Source organism: Talpa occidentalis, unplaced genomic scaffold (genome assembly GCF_014898055.3).
Source record: "Talpa occidentalis isolate TD23 unplaced genomic scaffold, MPIMG_talOcc4v2.1 talOcc4.15, whole genome shotgun sequence".
NCBI lineage: Eukaryota > Metazoa > Chordata > Mammalia > Eulipotyphla > Talpidae > Talpa > Talpa occidentalis.
The window spans coordinates 60870864-60893995 of record NW_023601543.1 but is presented as its reverse complement, the minus strand read 5'-3'; the positions used below and the strand labels follow the sequence as shown (position 1 = coordinate 60893995).

The window sequence follows — 23132 nt, the reverse complement described above, 5'->3', positions numbered from 1 at the left end:
CCTCTTTTCTGTTTCCTATAAACCTACAGGGATAGATCTCAGATTTAGTTTCTTTTTTTTTTTTTTAAAGATTTATTTATTTATGCATACAAGAGCTGGAGTATAGGCCAGAGGTGTGGGGGGTGAGAGGATTCACCAGAGACAGAGCGGGGAGCAGAACAGGCAGATTGACCGAACTACACTGCTGAGGGGAGCAGCGGGCTAGTCAGGAGAGGTCTGCTGTGGCATGTGGGTTTCTCCCTGGCTGGCCGGGGGATCGAACCTGTGCTGCAGTGGCTGCAGACAGCTTCATAGGCTGTGTCTCAACCCCTTGCACCACCAAGGAGGCCCTCAGATTTAGTTTCTAAAAAATAACATTTTTACTCAGTTGAAGCAACAGCCCAACATATGGCTAAGTGAGTTTAATTATTAGATTTTCCCCTACCATTCTTTTCTTTTTTAAAAAAGGGGTAAAATACTTATGGCATAAAATGTACCATCTTAACCATGTTTAGGTGTGCAGTCCAGTGACAATAAGTACATTCACTTTGTTGTGATACCATCACCCATCCACAGAATTCATCTGCCTTCCCTTCATTTTTAATGGGGAGTAATTCACTATAAAAACACATCCTAATCATTGATTGAGAGGTAGTCTAGAGTCACACTCCCATCTTGGACTGGTCTTCATTAGCAGAATAGAAAGGCTGTTAGGTTATACACAAGAATTTTCATCACTTTGCAATCACTTCCTCAAGTGGGGCCTTGACATTTTGGTTAATGGAAAAGACTACTTTAGAATGGAATGAAATATTACATAACCAGCTTCCTCAAGTGATCTCTCTCTAGCCTCCATGATAACCCCACTCCTGGAGGTTCTGACCGTTCACCTTGAAATGCAGTGCTAATTTGAGGTTAAAATCTCTTTCTTCCCACACTTTACTTTCTAACTCCTCCCCACTCCCCCTCACTGCAGCCCTGACTCCCACCCCAAAACACATATGTTCTACCCCAACCAAAAGGCTTAATCATTGGTCCTAAACTTTCAAACTTTTGCAGCATATTCTTCTAATAGTTGAAACCTTAAATGTCCTCTGCTGACCTATGGCTCCCATACCCGGTCCATTCTGGCCACATCCTAAAGAAGTGCAATTCCACTGTCCCATGAGCACACACTGTCCCATGAGCACACACTGACCCAGCCAGAAAGTCTTTACTGTCATTGCCTTGTCCTGACACTTAACAGGATTGATATTACTATATCTGTTCAGTCTCTAAGCCTGAACTGCTCTATCACACTCAATGAATAGATACTTCATGAAAACCTAGTGGACCTCAGAGTTTTAGTAAGCGACAGTTTTCCTTAATTCAAAGACAAGAGAATGTTCAAGGTCCCATAGAAATGGAAGGAGCGAAGAAGGGTGGGGCAAGAAGGGAGAAGTCAAAGCCTGGTGGATAACTAGCCTTAGCAAGCACAAAACTTGAAACTGAAAAGAGACAACAATAATGTTGATGCTTTATATTTGAACAGTCTAGTACTGTTTTCATAGTGTGTCATTTTATTATTATTTGCTTTGTGTTTGAATTTAATGCAACCAGAAGAAGAAAATCCTAGGAACTGAAGAAAATTTGAGTGTTGTTTTTTTTAATGATTTATTTTATTTATACAAGAGCTGGGGGTACAGGCCAGATGCACAGGAGGATGAGAGGATTCACCAGAAACAGAGTGGGGAACAGAAGAGGCAGACTGACTGAAATACACTGCTGAGGGGAGCAGCGGGCGAGAGAGAAGAGGTCTGCCTCGCCATTTGGGTATCTCCCTGGCTGGCCGGGAATTGAACACATGCTGCAGAGGCTGTGGACTTCTCCACAGTGCTGCACTCACCCACCGCGCCACCAGGGAGGCCCAAATTTGAGTGTTAATTATAGTTAAATCTAATGAACATTTTGATCCTGAAGGCTGTGGAACTGAAGCCTTTCCACTTAACAGACTTTTCTCATGTCAGGTTTAAAAAAAAAAAAAAAACAACAAAGAAAACAATTGCTGAATACTAGTCATTTCCTTTCATTCCCATAGCTCTCATGTAATTTGTCAGACTCAAATTATACACTGTGAACCTAGGCTGAGATTTAATTTTGTGTGTTTGCCAAAGTACCCAGCGACCTAGTTTCCATAGCCATATCAAGCAGATAAATGTCTCTGAAAAAACATCAGGCTTCAGATACAATGGGGAGAAATCACTGCTGGCTCATACTTGCTGACCAGCAGCTGGTGATAAAAGTAGACCCTGGCACACAGAGGTGGATGCTGTCGCTACTCTGCATAATTATTTGGGCAAGTACCAAAGGAAAATTCCTGAGTGTCTGTGACTTTTCCAAATCTGTAGCTTTTTCAGAAATAACTTTTCTAATATTCAAATGTTGGGAAGATTGTGCTAAGGGTCTGATGAGGAGTGGTGCACCCTCCCTCCCATGGCAAGCCCTCATCTTGTCTCCACCATGTTGACTGCAGGAGCCATCACTGAGGTGATACCGTTCAGTGGAGGGCAGGGCCGCACCTGCCCATTCACCAGCATATACAAGGTGAATGCACTCATTTAACAACCTGACTGGCAAGAAACTCTGCTTTTCCCTTGACCACCTTGACTGTTCTCTGACGTGTTTCTCTCTGACCCATGTGGTCCAGGCCCAAGATTCAGCACAGAGCACTGCAGTTTTAGCTAGTTGTACAAATAATTTCATTTTACTTCTTGTGCTCTACTCAATGTTGTTCCTTCATTTACCTAGTGGCAGTGTAGTAGTGTACTCTTGAAAGTGTACTATCTACAAGGCAATGTAGGAAATATTAAAATAGGTGAGACATAGGCCTGCTTGGGTGCATTGAGACTAGTTGAGAAAGTAAGAGACATGTTCACGTATCAACTTAATACAGTTTAGAAAACGCAGGGTACCGGGCCTCCCCGGTGGCGCAGCGGTTGAGTGCTGGGTTGTGAAGCTGCCCGCAGCCTCTGCAGTGCCAGTTCGATCCCTGGCCTCTGGGGAAGGGACCCACATGGCACGCAGACCTCTCCTGCCATGCCCGCTGCTCCCCTCAGCAGTGTATTTTGTCAGTCTGTCTGTTCTGTTCCCCGCTCTGGCTCTGGTGAATTCTCTCACCTTCCTGCACTTCTGACTGTACCCAGTTCTTGTATAAATAAACCAATAAATCTTAAAAGAAAAGAAAAGAAAAGAAAAGAAAATGCAGGGTACCATGGGCAATGGGAAAAAAGGCTCTAGTCGGTCAGAGGAAGCAGAAATGGCTTCCAGTGTGTCCATCTAGGTGGCCTTTTTGGGACCATGTGTCTCTCAGATGAGCATTCACTCATGCCTGCAACCCCCAGCCTTAGAAGCTCACCCTAATAGACTGTTGGTGGATTATCTAGCTCCATGGCACTGCGGGTCTACTCTTCCTGACATGAAGACTGAGGCTGAGAGATGAGGAGCAGGGGAGTCTGAATCAAGAGCATGGAGACATGAACTGTGGTTCTGCCTCTGCTAGGCACCAGCTGGGGTAAAACAAATCACATGCACGCACGCACATGCACACACACATTCTACATATATATTAAATATAAAATATATATATATATATATATAATGTGGACATCTGAATATCTTCAGTGACATAGTGAGCTTGCTAAATTCATCTAAAGCTACAAGTCAAAACTGCAATGAAGTACCACTTCACACCCACCAGAATGGTCATGATCAAAAAAGACAGACAATAACAAATGATGTAGAAGATATGAAGATATTGGAACCTTCTTATATTGCACGTTAGAATATAAAATGGTGCAACTGCTTTGGAAAATGGTAGTTTTTTTTTTAAATGGTGTTGGGGACAATGGAAAGTGTCTATTAAATAGAGTAAGGGTTTCTTCTTGGGGTGACAAAAATTTTCTAAAATTAGTTATGGTAATGATTGCTCAACTCAGTGAATTGCACACATTACATGGGTGGATTATAGAGTATGTGAACGATATCTTAATAAAACTGTTAAAGTCAACGTTTGTCCTTTAGGACATTTGCCCTACAGTGTAACATTTTTACCTTTTCTCTAACTGCCTATTTCTCCTGAGTTAATGACATTTGTGAAAGAGAAATTTTTTTAGTGCTCTGTTGACTATCTTATCCAAGAGTCTGCAAAAGAACTCATACTCTTTCTATCTTAATTGCTTTGTTTTTAATTTCCTCATATAACTGGAGTCCCTTGGGAAAGATGGCATAACCATTCATTTTTGAAACCCTTCATTTTTGATGCTATGGCATCATTTATGTCCGAATTTATTGGTTCTCTTTTCCCAGAGATGGGACTGTGCAACTCAGGTACCCTTCTGTTAGTTGGTAACAGTGCATGCCATGAGAGAAAGGGCTGAGAACAAGATGAGATATCTGGTCATGAACAAACACTCAAGAATCTGTTGTCCACCCTTGAAGTTACATAAGAGGTTGTAGATAACAATTTGGCACTCAAAATATAGAGGGAACAGACACATGGAAAATGCGAACCATAACACTTTGCAAATGTAGTAACGGGTTCAGATGGTGAATAAGGTCCCTAGGCAAAATTGGGCAGAGGAAAAATAAGAAGGCAGAGGATTGGACCCCTAAGGGAGTCAGTAGAGGGGAGAAGGAAAGGTGCCTAGAAGAAAGGGAACTAGGTGGAGACTTGGGCTTTGACCAATATGATGAGATGGATGTTTCCATGTCAAACATGAAAGTTTTTTCTAGGTTGAGTAGAGCTGTGCATATTTGAAGAAGGCTTCACTGCCTGTATTTGCAAAGAGGAAAAAAACGTGATTTTTTTCTAACTACCAATATAGTACAATACTACCGTCCTATTTAATGGATCTCCTTTTAGATGATTTCTTTATTTAGAGCAATATTATGAATTTTTGGAGAGAAACCACTAAAATATTTTTCTTACAAGCTTGTCACAAAACAGTGGGACTAGATGGGTTCCAAGGAATTCATGGGGTTGTACAGACGTATTCCTAATGCAATCCAGAAGATGTCTGTTTATTTTTAAGATGATTAGAGGAAAAAAAATTGGCAGCTTTCCTCAGTGGCCTATGATACTCTTTAATAACACTGACTTCCTTTTGTTTAACTAAAATATAAAAGTACACAGCGCTGAAATTGTCCATTGTGCCAACAGTAAATATGCTTCTTGCTTACTATAAACTTGGCTTATTTTATAGGACAAATAATACAAAATGTTGTGGGAGCCATAAACTCTTGATTTCCTGGCAATAGTCTCCCATTATTATGAATATTGGTAGATTGAAGATGTGATTTCTCAAAAGGACTTAAGTATTTTGTGCACAATTACAGGGACATTGTGTTCTATTTGGCATGAACAATTCCTGCGGTGTCAAAAGATACTATCCTTTAGAGATTAAAGGCCACTTTAAGGAAGGGTGGTAAGATTTCAGGGTATAGAAATACAATGAACTTGACCTTTACTCAAAATTTTTATTTTTAAAGAGCAGCAGTCATTTGGATGTATTATCAGCATTTATATCTCACACTAGGATGTAAAGTCATTTCTTGCCGAAAAGTGGTTTTAGGATTGAGAAACTGATGACAGCTCTGTGAGAATCCATAGAATAACATTTAAGAGACCAAGAAATTCTAGTTTGCACGCAGTTTTCACAACAGGAATAGATATCTCCAGGCCCTCCCACTGGGCTACTTTAGGGATTCACACACTTAAAAAAGTACTTACAAGTTGTCTAGTCTAGAAGCAGGGGATTGTGAGAAAGGAAGAGGTGACATGTAGGTGCCTGTTCCCATACATAAACATTTCTTCAGCAGATTTAGGTTTTCTGTGGAATAGAGCAGAAAAGCCAGAAACTGGTAGGAGTGAAACTAATAAATGAAATCCCTGTATCAATTTGGTTAACCTCTGTCAACAGGATAAAAATTAATGTCATGGTGGGTTTTTATGATCTTCTTTTGTAATAGCCCATGGCTCCCATTCCTTAAAAGATTGGCTAGACTCCTTTTGCCCTGAACTCCGAGCTTCTCCTGCCACCTCTATTTATCAAGATCTTGGAATCTGTAGGACCACATGTAAAATCACACTTGGGTTGGCATTGTCCTGTGAAGATCTTTGTTAGGAATGTAGTGCATATTTTGTTGAATAATTATTATAATTTCCTTAATGGCTCAGGCTGTTGAGCATATTTAAGTTGATTTTTTTTCAAAGCAAGGATCAATTTTGGGGCTACTATTTGAGTATAAACTCATTTTGCAGAAGAAAATGTACATTTTTCCCTGTTTAATGAAGAGAGTAGTTGTAACAAGAACCAGCTGTTCTGAAGCCTGTCCATGAGTTATTACTTAACCGCAGGTTCACTCTTCCCAGTAGCTATTATTTTGTTCTGGGTAAAATGTCTGCATATTTCTCTCCGAATGTGCTTCAACTTTTTCCAAAGTTGGCTGTTTCCTCAGCAGACATCTTATACTCCAGAGCTTCTTAATCTCCATTTTCACTCATTAGAAACATGAGAGATATATGTGAAAGATTTATACGTTTCATATTTTAAAGTTCTCTTTCTTTTAGTTGGGAAGTTTAGGATTTCTCTAAGACAAGCCTATCTCAACATTCCACCAACCATATAGGAAGCCGGGAAGATTAATGTTTATAAACAAATACTTTGGGAACAGGAAATTTTTGTTCTACTATTTCCTAGCTAATTTCTTTAAAAAAAAAAAGATTTATTTATTTATGCATACAAGAGCTGAGGTACAGGCCAGAGATGTGGGGGGGTGAGAGGACCCACGAGAGACAGAGTGGGGAACAGAACAGGCAAATTGGCTGTAACACACTGCTGAAGGGAGTAGCAGGCAAGACAGGAGAGGTCTGCTGTGCCATGTGGGTTGCTCTCTGGTTAGCCGGGGGTCGAACTTAGGCTGCAGAGGCTGCGGATTGCTTCATAGTGCGGTGCTTAACCTCTTATGCCACTAGGGAGGCCCTTTTTCCTAGCTAATTTCAGTGGCCTTTAGTTTCCTCATTTATAAAATGGAAATATTAATAGTTCTGGGGTGAATATTACATGAGTATTGTGTATATTGCATGAGATTGTGCATATGAAGAGCTAAGTACAGTGCCAGACATGGAGAGAGATCCCAGTAAATGCTAGTAATAGTGGTGAGGATGGTGGTAGTGGTGATGATAAAGGATTGAAGTCTCAGAAACTTGTATTGTGGCATTACAACATAGCATTTTCAGATAAGAAATCAGATTCCATAATCTGCAAATGGCTGTCATTAAGTCTTAAAGTGTGTGTGTGTGTGCACACATGTGCGCATGTGCATGTATGCACATGTATGAGGATGAGTACAAACGTTGCCATGTCTTATGTCCCTACATTGATTGTCAGGAGTTCTGCCTTAACAACCTTTGCTAAATCCAACACAGCTCTTAATATTGTGCAGTGCACACAGTAGGCTTTCTACAAATGTTGAATATTTTTATTCAATTAAAAAGTCAAATTCTTCTGCAAAATTGTACTAGTAAATGATATTTTGAACTCATAAAGACTTACATTTTTTTTTTATTTTTAAAGAAGAAAGAATTAAATTTGGAAATATGGCCTCGGAGATTACCTAAACCTGGCCTCTTAAGGATTCACCCTCCTCCCTGACTGCATATCACAGTGCCTGTCACATAATTGAAATGAAGTAAATGCTGGCTAATAGCTGTCTTCATCTTTGAGATCTTGGTACCAAGCAGTAGAAATTAACTTAGAGGGTTTTACTAAAAGGGTATCAGAGGGCCCACAGAATGTACGGGAAACTGCAAAATGGTGAGAGACCAGGAGAGTTTTGGCAAGTTAGGGGATAACCCAGAGCAGTGGTTTTTGTAGTAGGAAGCATCAGCTCAGCGTTCAGCCACAGGGAAGGAGAACCCAAAGTCAAGTTTCTTTGTCTGTGGATGACTAATTCCAGAGACAGAGTCCGATGAGAAGCATGTGATTGACCACGCTCAGACCACAGCTCACAGCTTGGCAACTCTGGGAGCCCGAATGAAGGAGAAAGGATCTAACCCATTGACTTCTGTAATGGGATATGGTCCCCAGGACCATCCTTTCTATGCAGCTATCCACAGAGGAGAAGCAGTTTCCAAGAAGAAGCCAGGGACTACTAGGAAAGGGCAACAGATGCTGGGTGACAAAAAATGGCAAATGCCCACCATTCCACATTTTTAATACTTTGACTCTTAACTTAGGGCATATCTGTAGTCTAGCAAGTCTTTATTTTGCCTATGCAAACCTTAAAACACATTCTGATATATTCCAGTCCTCTACATGGCCCAAAGACAGTCCTCCAAGTCATTCTCCCCCTCATCTGAGTAGGAACATCCTTCAAAAAAAATTAGATAAAAAAGCAGAAGTGGAGAATATTCATCAGTATTAGATACTAGAATGAGCTACCTTTAATTAATTTGTTTTCTTTTTCTTTTTTTTTTAAAGATTTATTTATTTATACAAAAACCGGGGTACAGGCCAGATTTGCAGGAGGGTGTGAGGATTCACCAGAGACAGAGCTGGGAATAGAACAGGCAGACTGATGAAATACACTGCTGAGGGGAGCAGCGGGTGCAACAGGAGAGGACAGGAGAGGTCTGCCACGCCATGTGGGACCCTCGCTGGCCTGCCGGGGATCAAACCAGCGCTACAGAGGCTGCAGACAGCTTCACAGCATGGCGCTCAACCACCTGCGCCACCAGGGGAGGCCCTAATTTGTTTTCTATCTAAGTAGAAATAGGTTTAAAGATATTATTTCCCATAAATTATATACAACTAACATGATCCAAGGGAAATTTTGCTGATCATTTGAAATTTGGGGCCTGAATAGGTAAAATACATTTCCTTCTATCAGAGGTAATGCTTGTGACACAGTATTTACTTTGAAAATGGCTCTGAGGTTGGAGATTGGTAGGTTTGGGGTTTTTAGAATGCCACCCTAATTTCAGGTATTATTCTTTGCTTTTATGTTATAGGGGAAAACTTACCCCTTTCGGGGTGCCTTTCCTCCCGTTTGGAATCCTATTGCATATCTGGATTACAACAATCTATGGCGAACGATGGATAACATGGGAAAGGAGGTAAAGTATATGTTTAGCTTGCACATGACCTATTACTAAAATAACAGTAGCAACTATTTATCTTTTCACAGTGCAAGGAATGTTGTTCTGGACATTGATGCATATAATTTCCAGTGCACCCAACATCACTGCCATGCTGGCAGTATTTCTGCTTTACAGATGAGGAAAATGAGTGCCAAGGGGTTATGCAATTTCTTTGAGACCACACAGCAAGAGAACCAGCATTCAAACTCAATGACTGTTACTAGTGGCTGAGTGCTTTGAACTCCATGCCACTGAGTTTTTACATAACATATTTTTACCAAGTATCTTATTGATAGTTGTCTTATCCATATGGGATATCATTGTAGGTAATAAGGGTGAGAAAAATTTGCTTGCCCCCCCCCCTTTTTTTTCACTTTGTCTTAGGCTCTGTAACACCACTTTCTCAAACCTAAATTAGGAACTTAAACTGGTTGTCAGCTTTCAATTGTCCTCATCATTATATAAAGTTTACACATACATTAATACATTATTATCATTATTATTGTAGTAGCATTAAGCCTTAGAATCCAAGGAGCCCTAACCTCACCACTATATATACATAGAATTCTGCCAATCATACATTCCAATATAGAAAGACCAGTTTTTACAGGTTCCTATGAGGCCAAGACAAGGTGGTGGGCAGTAACCAATACACCTAAATGTGGACCCTTCTTTCTCTGCAGATCCCAGCTGATGCACCGTGGGATGCCCCCCATGCTGAGGAATGGGATAAAATGACTATGAAAGATCTCATTGAAAAAATCTGCTGGACAAAGTACTCTTGACTTTAAAATTTACTTTTCTCTGCCCTTTTGATCTTTTCTTTCCTATCTTGAGCTGCAGTGTTTTCCTTAATAACTTATAGGGAAAAAGCTAAGAGGAAACCTAATGAACTTTCAATCAATAGCAGCTCTGAACACATTTTAGATACATCAGAACAGTTTTGAGCATAACATGAACCTAAAACATAAGAAAAGGAGGTGAATGAAATAGAACTTTTATATGAAAGAATGATTCACAGTGAAATGAATAATTGTGTTTTTAGATTCTTATATGTCAGCTACAGAAACATTATCAAAGATATTTAAAAAGTAGTTCAATAATGTTTATAGAAAAATATGAAACTGGGAAGCTAGTCTTTATTAATGAAGATATAATCTATATAATCTTTTTTTTTTTAAATATTAAATTTTATTTTATATTCCCCATACAATTGCAAACGCCCCATTCTGACCCAATCCTTCCCCTCCCGCCCCCCACCCCCCAAAAAGTGTCTCTGGTTCATAGTTTTTTGTTGATTTTGATTTTCACTTTCTTATATTCATTTTCCTGGTCCCTTATTTAAGTTTTCTAGATTCCTGCTATGAGTGAGACCATCCGGTATTTTTCTTTTTCTTTTTGGCTTATTTCGCTGAGCATGATCCCTTCCAGCGCCATCCATGTTGCTGCAAATTGCATGTGTTTATCTTTTTTGAATGCTGAGTAATATTCCATGGTATATATGTACCACATCTTCTTGATCCAGTCATCTATTTTTGGGCATTTGGGTTGTTTCCAAAGCTTAGCTATTGTAAACAGTGCTGCTATAAACATAGGGGTGCAGGTGCTCTTTGGAATTGATGTTTCTGTGTCCTTTGGGTAAATACCTAGGAGTGGAATTGCTGGATCATATGGAAGCTCTATGTTTAGTAGGTCCAGAAATCTCCACACAGCTCTCCATAGTGGTTGGACCAGTTTGCACTCCCACCAACAGTGCACAAGAGTTCCTTTTCTCACATCCTCGCCAACATTTGTTGTTGCTAGTTTTTTTAATATGTGCCATTCTCACTGGTGTGAGATGGTATCTCATGGTAGTTTTGATTTGCATTTCCCTGATGACAAGTGATGTTGAACATTTTTTCATATGTCTGTTGGCCATTTGCATTTCCTCTTCAGAGAGTTTCTTTTAGCTCTTCTGCCCATTTTTTGACTGGATTATTTTCTTTGTTGTTGCTGAGTCTCATCAGCTCTTTGCAGATTTTTGTGATCAGTCCTTTATCATTAGTGTTGGGTGCAAAAATGTTCTCCCAGTTGGTGGGGTTTCTCTTTGTTTTTGTTATTGTCTCTTTTGCTGTGCAGAAGCTCTTTAATTTGATGTAGTCCCAGCTGTTTATCTTTCTCTTCACTATCACTGCTTTGGGTGATGTGTCTGTAAAGACTGTCTTTGATGTGCAAATCCCGTAGTGTTTCGCCTATATTTCCTTCTATGTATTTTATGGTTTCAGGTCTTATGTCTAGTTCTTTTAATCCATTTTGAGTTGATTTTTGTGTATGGTGTGAGGTAGTGGTCAAGCTTCATTCTTTTGCATGTAGCGACCCAGTTTTCCCAGCACCATTTATTGAACAAACTTTCTTTGCTCCAATTGCATAGTCTTTGCTCCTTTGTAAAGATTAGTTGACCATAAATCTGTGGTTTATTTCTGGATTTTCTTTTCGATTCCATTGTTCTGTATGTCTGTTCTTGTTCCAATACCATGCAGTTTTGATGATTATGGCTTTGTAGTATAGTTTGAAGTCTGGGAGTGTGATGCCTCCATTTCCTTCTTTTTTTTTTCAGTAGAGCTTTGGCTATTCGGGGTTTTTTGTGATTCATATGAATTTCATCAATAATGTTCTATTTCTTTGAAGAATGCCATGAAGATTTTGATGGAATAGCATTGAATCTGTATATTGCCTTTTGGTAGGGATGGCCATTTTAATAATGTTTATTCTTCCATCCATGAGCAGGGGATGTCTTTCCATTTCTTTGTGTCTTCTTCTATTTCTTTTTAACAGTGTTTTATAGTTTCTTTGTATAGTTCCTTTACCTCTTTTGTTAGATTTATTCCCAAATATTTGATTTTTTTTGTTTCGATAATAAAAGGGGTGGTTTTTTGATTTCTTCTTCTTCAGATTTATTGTTTGTGTTAGGAAGGCTACTGACTTTTGCGTGTTGATTTTGTATCCTGCCACTTTACTGAATTGATTGATGAGTTGAATTAGGTTTTTCTGTGGAGATTTTGGGTTCTCTATGTATATTATCATATCATCTGCAATAGTGATAGTTTGACTTCTTCTTTTCCTGTTTGGATTCCTTGGATGTCTTTCTCTTGTCTTATTGCTCTGGCTAGGACTTCCAGTATTATATTGAAAAGAGTGGTGAGAGTGGACATCCTTGTCTTGTTCCAGATCTTTAATGGATTGCTTTCAGCTTTTCACCATTGAGAATGATATGGCTGTTGGCTTGTCATAGATGGCCTTTATGATGTTGAGGTATGTTCCTGTATCCCAAGAATTTCAAGGGCTTTTATCATGATGGGTATTGCACTTTGTCGAAAGCTTTCTCAGCATCTTTGATATTATCATATGGTTTTTTATATTCTTTTTGTTGATGTGTTTGGATAACGTTGATTGATTTCGGATGTTAAACCATCCTTGTGCCCCTGGAATGATCCAACTTGGTCGTGGTGAATTATCTTATGGATACTTGTTGATTCTGATAGCTAAAATTTTATTGAGGATTTTTGCATCAGTGTTCATTAGGGAGATTGGCCCTAGTTTCCTTTTTTGTGTTGTCCTTATTCGGTTTTGGTATTAGTGTAATATTGGCTTCATAGAACGTGTTTGGTATTGTCCCTTCCTTCTCAATTTTTTGGAAGAGTTTGTGAAGGATAGGCACTAATTCATCTCTGAATGTTTGGTAGAATTCATTTGTAAATCCATTAGGTCCTGGGCTTTTGTTTTTGGGGAGGTTTTTAATTACCATTTCAATTTTGCTCTTTGTAATTGGTCTGTTTGGGTGTTCTATTTCTTCTTTATCTAGCTTTGGGTGATTGTAGAGTTGTAGGAATTTGTCCTCTCCTCTAGATTGTTGAACTGTTTTCCATATAACTGTTCATAGTAGTTACTGATTATTCTTTTGATTTCTGCTGTGTCCGTTGTGATTTCTCCTCTTTCATTTATGATTCTGTGTATTTTGTGCTTTCTCCTTTTTTCCTTTGTGAGCCTGGCTAGGGGTTGTTCTAATTTATTTATTTTTTCAAAGAACCAGCTCTTGGTTTCATTGATCTTTTTGGATTGTTTTTTTAGTTTCAATTTCATTTATTTCTGCTTTGGTTTTTATTATTTCTTTTCTTCTACTGGTTCTGGGGTTTTTTTGTTGTTCTTTTTTGTAGATCTTTGAGCTTCGAGATTAGGTTGTTTCTTTGAGTTCTTTCTTGTTTTTTGATGTGAGCTTCTATTGCTATATATTTTCCTCTTATTACTGCTTTTGCTGCATCCCATACATTTAGGATATTGGTGTCCTCCTTGTCATTCAATTCAAAGAATTTTTTTAATTTCTTTTTTGATCTCCTCGTTAGTCCAGTGGTCTTCCAGTAGTGTGGCTTTTTAATCTCCATGAGTAGGATAGTTCTTGCCTTCTTTTTTATGATTTATTTCTAGTTGATGCCTTCGTGTCAGAAAAGATGGTTGGTATGATTTCAATCTTGGTGTATCTGTTGATGTTTGTCTTGTGCCCCAGTATGTGATCGATCCTGGAGAATGATCCGTGTGCGCTTGAGAAAAATGTGTACTCCGTTTTTTTTGGGTTTAGTGTTCTATAGATGTCTGTTAAGCCCAAATGCTCTAGGTCCTTATTTAGAGCTTTAGTTTCTTTCTTATTTTTTGTCTGTTGATCTATCCATTGTTGATAGTGGTGTGTTGAAGTCTCCCACTACGTATTGTTTTTCTGATGTCTGTTTTTCAGAGAGGACAACAGTTGTCTGATATATTTTGGTGCTCTTTCGTTTGGTGAGTATAATGTAATGAGTGTTATTTCTTCTTGAAGTATTGTCCCCTTAATCATAATGTAGTGACCATTGGGGTCTCTTTTTATTTTTTTGAGTTTGAAGTCTGTTTTATCTGATATAAGTATAGCTGTTCCTGCTTTCTTTTTTGGCCCATTTGCTTGTAGGATTGTTTTCCATCCTTTGACTTTGAGCCTATTTTTATCTTTTGTAGCTAAATGTGTTTCCTGGAGACAGCAAAAGGTTGGGTTTTGTTTCTTAATCCAGGCTGCAACTCTGTGTCTTTTTATTGAAGAGTTTAGTCCATTTACATTTAGAGTTAATATTGATATGTTAGCATCTGTATTTGCCATTATGTTTGTCTTTCCTTTGATTTTATTTATTTATTCTTTTAATAACTTTTTTTTTTTTTGGTCTTCTTTCGTTGTTATTCGTCCCTGAGGTTCTGGCTTTAGGATTCCTTGTAGTATTTTTTGGAGTGGGGGTTTAGTCGCAATGAAATTCCGGAGTTTCTCTTTGTCTGGGAAGGTCCATATTCTTTCTTCATGGAGGAAGAGAGCTTTGCGGGATAGAGTATTCTTGGTTGGCATCTGTTTTCCTTGGAGTCTGTTGACTATGTCCCTCCACTCCTCTCCTTGCCCGTAGTGTTTCTTCAGAGAAGTCTGATGTCAGCCGATTGGTTTTCCTTTGAATGTTATCTGTTTCTTACCCTCTTGTCAGCTTCATATTTTTTTCCTTGTCCTGGATTCTTGGGAGCTTACTATTATGTGTCTTGCTGTGTTTTTCCTTTCGTCGTGGAAGTTTGGTGTTCTTCTTGCTTCTTGTATATCAATTTTCAGCTCCTTCTTCTCATTTGGGAAGTTCTCTTCAATTATTCATGAATATTTTCTCTGTTCCTACATCTCTCTCCTCTCTTTCTGGAATTCGTATAACTCTTATATTTTTTTCTCATGGAGTCAGATAGTTCGAAGGTCTTTCTTCATTCTTTTTCCTTCGTACTTCTCTTTCCTTTTCTGTTTTGGTTCTTTTTATTTCTGTGTCTTCAAGATTACTTATTCGTTCTTCCATTTCATCTATTCTGCTTTCATTGCTTTTCCCAGAGTTCTTTAGTTCCTCCATTAATTCCTTTGATCTCCTGCATTTCTCTTACTTCCCCTCTTTAGGGACTCAATTTCCTTCTTCTGATCTATCAACTTTTTTAATCATGGCAATTTTAAATTCTCTTTCTGGAAGGCTCAGAAGTTTCCAAGTTGCTGTCGTTGCAATCTGGGGAGTGGTTTTCTTTTTGTGGTGTGCTTCTTTCCTGAGGAGTTGTTAGGTTGCGTGTGGTTCTTCTACTCCCTACTGTCTGTTTTCTAATTTGTCGTATGCGTTGGGACACTGTGTTGCTCGGACTGACTGACATCTTGGGTGAACTTCTCCGCTCCCCTCTGGCTCTTCCAGGAGCCATCTCTGTCTTCTGGGGGAGCTTTCTGCTGGTTTTAGGCAGTTTTTTACTGAGAAATGTCCCTGTTCTCAAATGGCGAAGCGGGATGCAGTCCCTGCGCTCCGGTTTTTAGGCACACTCTTCTGCGCCCCCGGTCTGCCCCGGACGTGGGTGCCTGCTCCCTCTGTGGGCTCAGACTGCTGGTCGGAAGGGGCCTGGCGTGGGGTGGGCTAACTTCCCGGCTGGCCACTTGGTCCTCCAGAAGCCTTCTGCCCTTTTCAAGCAGTCTTAAGAAATTTCCTGTTCTATGGGGTGTTAGTGACTTTTTTTCCTGGTCACTAGGTGGCGCCAGAGATCTCTCCTATTGTCCTTGGGGGGGCTGTTTTTCGCCCCCCCCCACCCTGTGGGACAGGGAACAGAGCGGGAATGGTAGGGTAAACCTCAACAGCTTTGGGGTGCTGTGTCTGCCTTGTGCCCCACCGTCGTGGGGAACCCACGCCCCTAATTTCGTGCCCCGGGTCTCAGTTCAAAGCCCTCAGGTCCAGGACACAGGCTGTAGCCCAGTTCAGTGGCGCGGGAATGGCGCCTTTTGCACACGGCTCCCGTGCCTGGGCGCCTGGTTCCTGCTTACTCAGGGAGGGACCTTCACCTCAGTGAGGACCTCCGCGCGTCTCCCCGCAAGCCTAGGTCGCAGGCGCGGGGGCCTGGGCCGCTGCGATCCCGGTCCGCGTTTTCTTTTCAATTGCGCCAAGCGCGCTGCTTTCCCGCGCAAGCTTACCGGCAGACCGGGCTGGGTGCGCGTCTCAGGGGGTCTTTGTTCTTCTCTAATGGCGCCCGGAGCCGTTCGCTCCCCGCGCGGCGAATTCTGCAGGGTTCACCTCAGCTCCCGTTCACGGGGTGTGGTGGCTGCAATAGTTCCTTTCCACTCACAGTCCCGCTTGCTGTGTCCGTTTTTCTTGTTGGCCGTTTTGGTTTGTTGTTTCCCTCCTCTCTGCCGGTCGGAGTGTGCCGCCTCTGTGGGCGGGGGAGGGGAGCAGGGTTCTGCGCTTCCCTCCCCTCTAGTCCTCTTTTATGGCCACTTTCTTCTTCGGGCAGTTCGCTGGCGTCACCCGTTTATCTTCCGTGTCCCAGTTCTCACTGGGACCTGCCGCTTTTCCTCCCTATTCACTTTTTTTAATGGGAGATCTTACTCGCAGCGTCTCCTCGCCGCCATGTTGCTCCTATATAATCTTTTCAATTAGAATCTGCATTAGCTGAGTTAACTTACAGTTCGTTCAGTCAGCATTTTGAGCCTGGGATGTGAAAACACTGGGGAATGGTAATGAAGTAGTTGGCATGGCCCTATCCTCAAGAAGTTTATAATCTTCTAGCAAAATAGACTGACAATATACCCATATATACGTAATGTATGGAGAATGGCTATAACAGGGGCCCTGACCTGTCTGAGGGTAAAGGAAAGATTCCTAGTTGAAGCAATCTTTATACATAAACTAAAGAGTTCTTGTATCAATTAAGATGAGCCAAGAAGCAAGGTGTAGACTGGGAAGGGTAGATTGGCATGGGGCCATGGTATCTTCCAACAGTGAGACACAGTGACTAGAGGTAGGTAATAGGGTGGTTCAAGGGTGTTGTGGGATGGTATCTTTCATTAATGAGCCACAGTGTATATTGGAGACAAGAAGGATGGGTGGGTATCTTCTAGGAATTTGGCACAGTAGATGGAGGAAAATGAAAGTGTGGGGCTATGGAATCTTCCAGTAATAAGCCATAATGGATGGGGTAATCAGGAAGGATGGACAGTTGGATGGATGGTTGGTCCTGGAATGAACCACCAGTGGATTGGGAGCTAGGGGTGAAGACAGGATGAATGGATAGTGTGGGGATTAGCTCTTCAAAAAGGAGCCACTGTGGATTGGGTGCAGACATGAAGGGTGAAGGGTATGGGGAGATGGTATCTTCTAGGAATGAGTCACAGTAAATGGGCACAGAGAGAGAGGAAGGATGGATTGTATAGAGCATAGTGTCTTCCAGGAAGGTACACAGTAGGTGTTGGGAGACAGGATTAGTGGAAAGTATGGAGTGATAGTAACTTCCAGGAGTGAGCCAACATCAGAGATTGTGTTGTAGAATAGATAGAAGATGTGATAAGATAGTATCATTCAGGAGACAGAGAGTGAGAAAGAGAAATCCTCCAGTAAGAAGCTACAGTGGGTATGGGGGAGAAAGGAATTGTGGAGAGATAGGCTCTTCCAGGAATGGGCCACAGTAGATGGATTGAGGGGGAAACAGAAGATGGATGCTATGGGAAATGCTGTCTTCTTGCAAGGAGCTACAACTGATGGGGATAGATAAGAAAGAGAATATTTTAGGGAATGGTATGTTGCAGAAATGTGTCATAATGGAAGGATGGATTAATGATGTTGATAGATGACACAATCCAGAATAAACCATGATGTATGTGAAAAAACAGGAAGGATGAATGGTATCATCCAGAAATGAACCACTGTGACTGGAAGTAGAAGGCAACGTGAAGGATTATGGTATGGGAAAGGGGAGGTGGTCTCCTCCACAAAAGAGCCACAGATGATGATGGGAGGCAGGATATTTGCTTGTATGATACCTTCTAGAAATGAGCCACAGGTGACTGGAGAGACAAGAAGACTTGTGTAATGGTATGTTCGAGGAATGAGCCACAGTGGATAAGGACAAATTAGAAGAGATTATTGGTGTCTTCTAGGAAGGATCCAAATTGGATGGTAGACAGGAAGAAGGATGGCTGGGGAGGATTGTGTATTCTAGGAATGAGCCACAGTGGATTGTGGTAGACAGTAAGGACAGTGGTCTGAGGAGATGGTGTCTTCCAGGAATGTACCACAGCAGATGAGGACAGGTGAGGTTATAGTGTAGGGTATGGATTATTCTGGGAATGATCCCCAGAGAATCAGTGGACAGTATGTGTTGATCTGGTGGGTGGTATTTTTCAGCAGTGAATCACAGTGAGCAGGGGAGACAGGTTGTGTAGATGGTGTGGCTAGGTATTTTTCCAGGCTCAGAGGACAGGTGACAGCTTTTATGAAGGCCCTAAGGCGGGGAAACAAGGACATTTTTTAGCAGTGAATCTGTATTATACTTGGGTCATAAAGATGACATGATGTAATGGGAGGTTGGGGAACTGGTCAAGAGGCTGATGGTGTAAGATATTTTGGTCACATTCAAGATTTTTCATTTTGCATGAAGGCCATTGAAGGATTTTAAGCAGAGGGTTGTTTTGATTTTGTGCTTTTAAATGACTTCCTTGGCTGTAGTGTGAAGGAGGATACAAATGGGCATGTGGGATGACCAATGGGGAGTCACCACTGTTGTAACCCAAGTGAAGGACATTGGTAACCTGGACCCAGGGTGGGGGCAATGGAATTGGAGAGGACAGGTTAGTTGTTTAAATAACAAATATCTTGATTGTTCCCTGACCCCTTATTTTTTTTTTTAAATATTTGTTTATTTATGCATACAAGAACCGGGGTACAGGCCAGAGGCATGGGAGGGTGAGAGGATTCACCAGAGACACAGCGGGGAGCAGAACAGGCAGATGGACCGAAATACACTGCTGAAGGGAGCAGCAGGCGCGACAGGAGAGGTCTGCCGCGCCATGTGGGACCCTCGCCGGCCGGGATCGAACCGGCACTGCAGAGGCTGTGGGCAGCTTAACAGTGCTGTGCTCAACTGCCTGTGCCACCAGGGGAGGCCCTATTCCCTGACCCTTTAGACTGATCTGGGATTAGTGTATTTGGAGCTAGACCATAATTTTGTAGAAGCAAGGGGAAACCTTATTTTTCCCAAGAGTTAAAAAAAGCATTCTTTCAAATAGTGAGTTTATGAGTTTCTTTTTTCCAAAAGCAGTAGAATTACTTTCTAACCTCACTAATTTGTGAATTAAAAGCATATCTTCTGTGAAGCATGTCTATTTATGCTTGACTCCATCTCTTGTTGTGTAATCAGGACAGCTAGGCAGTTTGCCTCTCTCTTTGTGAATATCAATGTGACTTCCGAGCCTCATGAAGTCTCTGCCCTGTGGTTCCTGTGGTACGTGAAGCAGTGTGGAGGCACCACTCGGATATTCTCAATTACCAATGGGGGCCAGGTATGGAGTGTTCCTTCTTAGGCCAGAACTTCATTTGTGTTTTGCCCTCACCCACAGTAGCATCTTATTAATTGCTTCTGTGTTTTGAAACATAAATAATTTGTAGTGTGACATGATCTCAACAAACTCTTCTAAAGGCAAAATTGCCCATTTCCTTTTCTCACTCCTGAAAATAAGCTCATAACTAAAGAATATTTCATTTGGAAGTAATACTAGGTTTTGAGAATTAATTTCCTTCCTTTGAGAGGTAGGTAAAATTAGACTATTTAAATATGAGGAGATCAATTACTAAAATAATTTCCCAAAAAGTCTAGTACCTGTAAGGTGACTGTACTTAAAGTCATCTCTATTCTAGACATAAGTTTTTTGTACTATTCTGTACCTCAGAGATACTCTTCTATGTTAACTTATGAAATGAAAGTGACTGTTATTTACTTCTTCAATAGTAAATTTTGCATTTTTGATTCTAAATATTTGCTGCCCACTTGTGTTTGCTCAGCCTCCATACCACTTCTATTACTGCTGAGTGAACTTGTTGGTTCATTGGCTAGACGCAGAGTCCTAATTTCTTATTTTCTGGATTCTGAGATTCTTTGTTTTCAGATTCTCCTTCATCAAGAAAATGAGAATATCCTTTCTAAGACTGTTATTTATGCCTAGATGGCATGGGGTTTTATTAAAAGCAGTTTACTTCTAGCTTGTGCTCTGCTCCATAGTGCAAAATATAAACATCCTTCTCTGCTAAGTAAATTACTCCTCTCTTAGGAGATTTCCACATCTCCCCAAGTTGTTCTTCTGACCCCAAGAGCTATTGCTCATTTGACCCTTATCTATCCAAACAGGAGAGACTTGCATTTCAGAGTGTCTTTACTTACAGGCAAAATTCCACATTACCCCTATTTCACTTTCTGAGGTATCTTGACTCATTTTTTTTATTTATGGCCCTCATTCAGAGGAACCAAGATACATTTAGCCTAACTCTACATGACCTTTTAGAAAGAAAAGTTCAGTTTTAGAACTAACAGTTCATGACCTGTTATCACAATATTGTTACAAGAAACTTAGATTTACCCTTCAGTAATTAATTCAACAAATATTAGAGAAGATCGTGAACAAGATGGATTTTGTTCATGGTCTTTCAACTGTATTAAAATTCAAAGTAACTCTTGGAAAACAGAGGTCAAATTATAATTTTTTTTAAGATTTATTTATTTATGCGTACAAGAGCTAGGGTACAGGGCAGACGTGTGGGGGGTGAGAGGATTCACCAGAGACAGAGTGGGGAACTGAATAGGCAGATTGGCTAAGTACACTGCTGAGGGGAGCAGCGGGCGAGTCAGGAGAGGTCTGCTGTGCCGTGTGGGTTGCTCCCTGGCCGGCCGGGGGATTGAACTCGTGCTGCAGAGGCTGCAGACAACTTCATAGGTTGTGTCCCAACCCTTTGAGCCACCAGGGAGGCCCTCAAATTATAAATTAAATGATGCCATTTTCCGAGGAAAGCAAATCCATGAATTTAGGTCTGAACTACTATGGGAATATTTTTATAAAGAACCTTTTATTATAAAGGTGTCATTAGAACAATAGTCAGTTATAAAAGCACAAAAATCACTGCATATCTGTTCATTCCACATTTTCTGCAGGTGTGCAATTGAGGTACCTAATTGTCATATGTTGGGCTCTGCCTCAGTTTATCTAAGTGTATTTGTAACCATTCAAAAAATCATCTACAGTAGTCTAAAAATACTCCTCTGAGTCTCATAATTTGAATTGTAAGTCTCATAACTTGAATACTTAATTGCAAATTAAGAATTTGCCTTCTAGATTAAGCTGGAACCATTTCCAAGATGAGAATAACAGATTGCTATGAGGCAGAGCACTCCTGGTCTTACCAGCCTGTTCAAGGGAGCTAATTATTTAATTAGGTTAATTAATTAAAAAGTAACAAAGTCCCCTAGGGCTCCCTCCTTTCCCAGGGCTCCCTCCATACACTGCACTAATAGGCACTTAAAGCCTACACACTTGCTGATATTTGCATTATTGTAAAGGTGGCACTGATGTCAGGGAACACTGCTTTGTGTTCTGTGGCTTCGTAAAATAGTAATGGCTTTCTACTGCTGGAAGCTGTGCACAGCATGATTGAGGTGTCCTGGTAGAATGTACCTCTGTGCTAGCTCCTCCAAAGTTAAGTGTACAGAGTGTGGAGGTATGGCCTGTAACTTTCTGGAGGTTTTCTTTTTTTCTTTTAAAGATTTATTTATTTATATAAGAACCGGGGTACAGGCCAGATGTGCGGGACGGTGAGAGGATTCACTAGAGACACAGCGGGGAATAAAACAGGCAGACTGACGAAATACACTGCTGAGGGGAGCAGTGGGTGCAACAAGAGAGGTTTGCTGCACCATGTGGGATTCTCGCCAGCCAGCTGGGATCGAACCTACACTGCAGAGGCTGCGGACAGCTTCACAGTGCAGCACTCAACACGCTGTGCCACAGGGAGGCCACCTCTGGAGGTTTTCTAATCAGCGCGAATAATGATTTTCCTTCTTCCAACCTGTATAACCTTTCCTTTCTCACTCTTCATCCTTAGGAACGAAAGTTTGTAGGTGGATCTGGTCAAGTGAGTGAACGGATAATGGCCCTTCTTGGTGACCGAGTAAAGCTGAGTTGTCCTGTCACCGGTGTTGACCAGTCAGGTGAAAACATCATCATCATAGAGACATTGAATCATGAAGTATATGAGGTAATTCACTTAATCAAAAAGAGCATATATTAAATAGACCTTGTGTCTTCTGTGCCTTCTGCTTATGATCTGAGCAGTAATATAATAAACACTGACATGTTTCTGGCTCAGTCTTTGAAATTACCAGTCTTGACATCCCTTGTTCTGTTTTGTTGCCTTTCAGTGGCCTAATTTTTATGTTATTACTGTTTATTACTGTTAATTTTTATGTTATTACTGGCTCACATCTGAGGTGGTATTTTGTATCTATGTGTTTTAGTGCAAATATGTCATTAGTGCCATCCCTCCAACCTTGACCACTAAGATCCACTTCACACCCATGTTGCCATCAGAGAGGAACCAGCTAATTCAGCGTCTCCCAATGGGGGCTGTTATCAAGTGCATGATGTATTACAAGGAGGCCTTTTGGAAGAAGAAAGGTAAGCTGCTGCTATTCATGTTTAAATTGTACTTAGTGGAAGAATCATACTTTCTTAGGAATATTATACTAGACACTAAAACAAAAAATGAATAATCTTTCCAAATTGGTGATAAAAGATCAGAAATCACAGTCCATTTCCTCATAGCCCCTGGCAACACAAAATTGCCCCAAGAGCCCTTGCTGACATTGGGAGGGGAGGGAGAGATCACATCAGTTGCAGGGCTGCCATTGCCACCATGGAAAGGCACTGCTTTGAAGTCACACATACCTGGACTTCACTTGCTTATTCAATATGTGGCCTCAGGCATGATATTTCTTTCACCTTGTTCAGTGTCAGTCTCTTGTTGTAAAATATTGAGAATAAGACCTACTGTCAGTTTGTGGGGAGAAGGAAATGAGGCACGTTCTAGGAGGATATGGTGACCTGCTCATATTTTCAGAATCT

At 40.8% G+C, this 23132-nt stretch overlaps 1 protein-coding gene across 1 annotated transcript in view; it reads left to right on the top strand.

Annotated features, from left to right (window-relative positions):
- LOC119246213 (amine oxidase [flavin-containing] A) overlaps window positions 1–23132 on the top strand; it is a 65706-nt gene that overhangs the window by 25181 nt on the left and 17393 nt on the right. The window contains exons 4-8 of the mRNA XM_037512501.2: window positions 9029–9133; window positions 9841–9932; window positions 19385–19526; window positions 22114–22266; window positions 22526–22685. Of these exons, the coding sequence (XP_037368398.1) occupies window positions 9029–9133; window positions 9841–9932; window positions 19385–19526; window positions 22114–22266; window positions 22526–22685 (652 nt within the window). The remainder of the gene's footprint in view (window positions 1–9028; window positions 9134–9840; window positions 9933–19384; window positions 19527–22113; window positions 22267–22525; window positions 22686–23132) is intronic.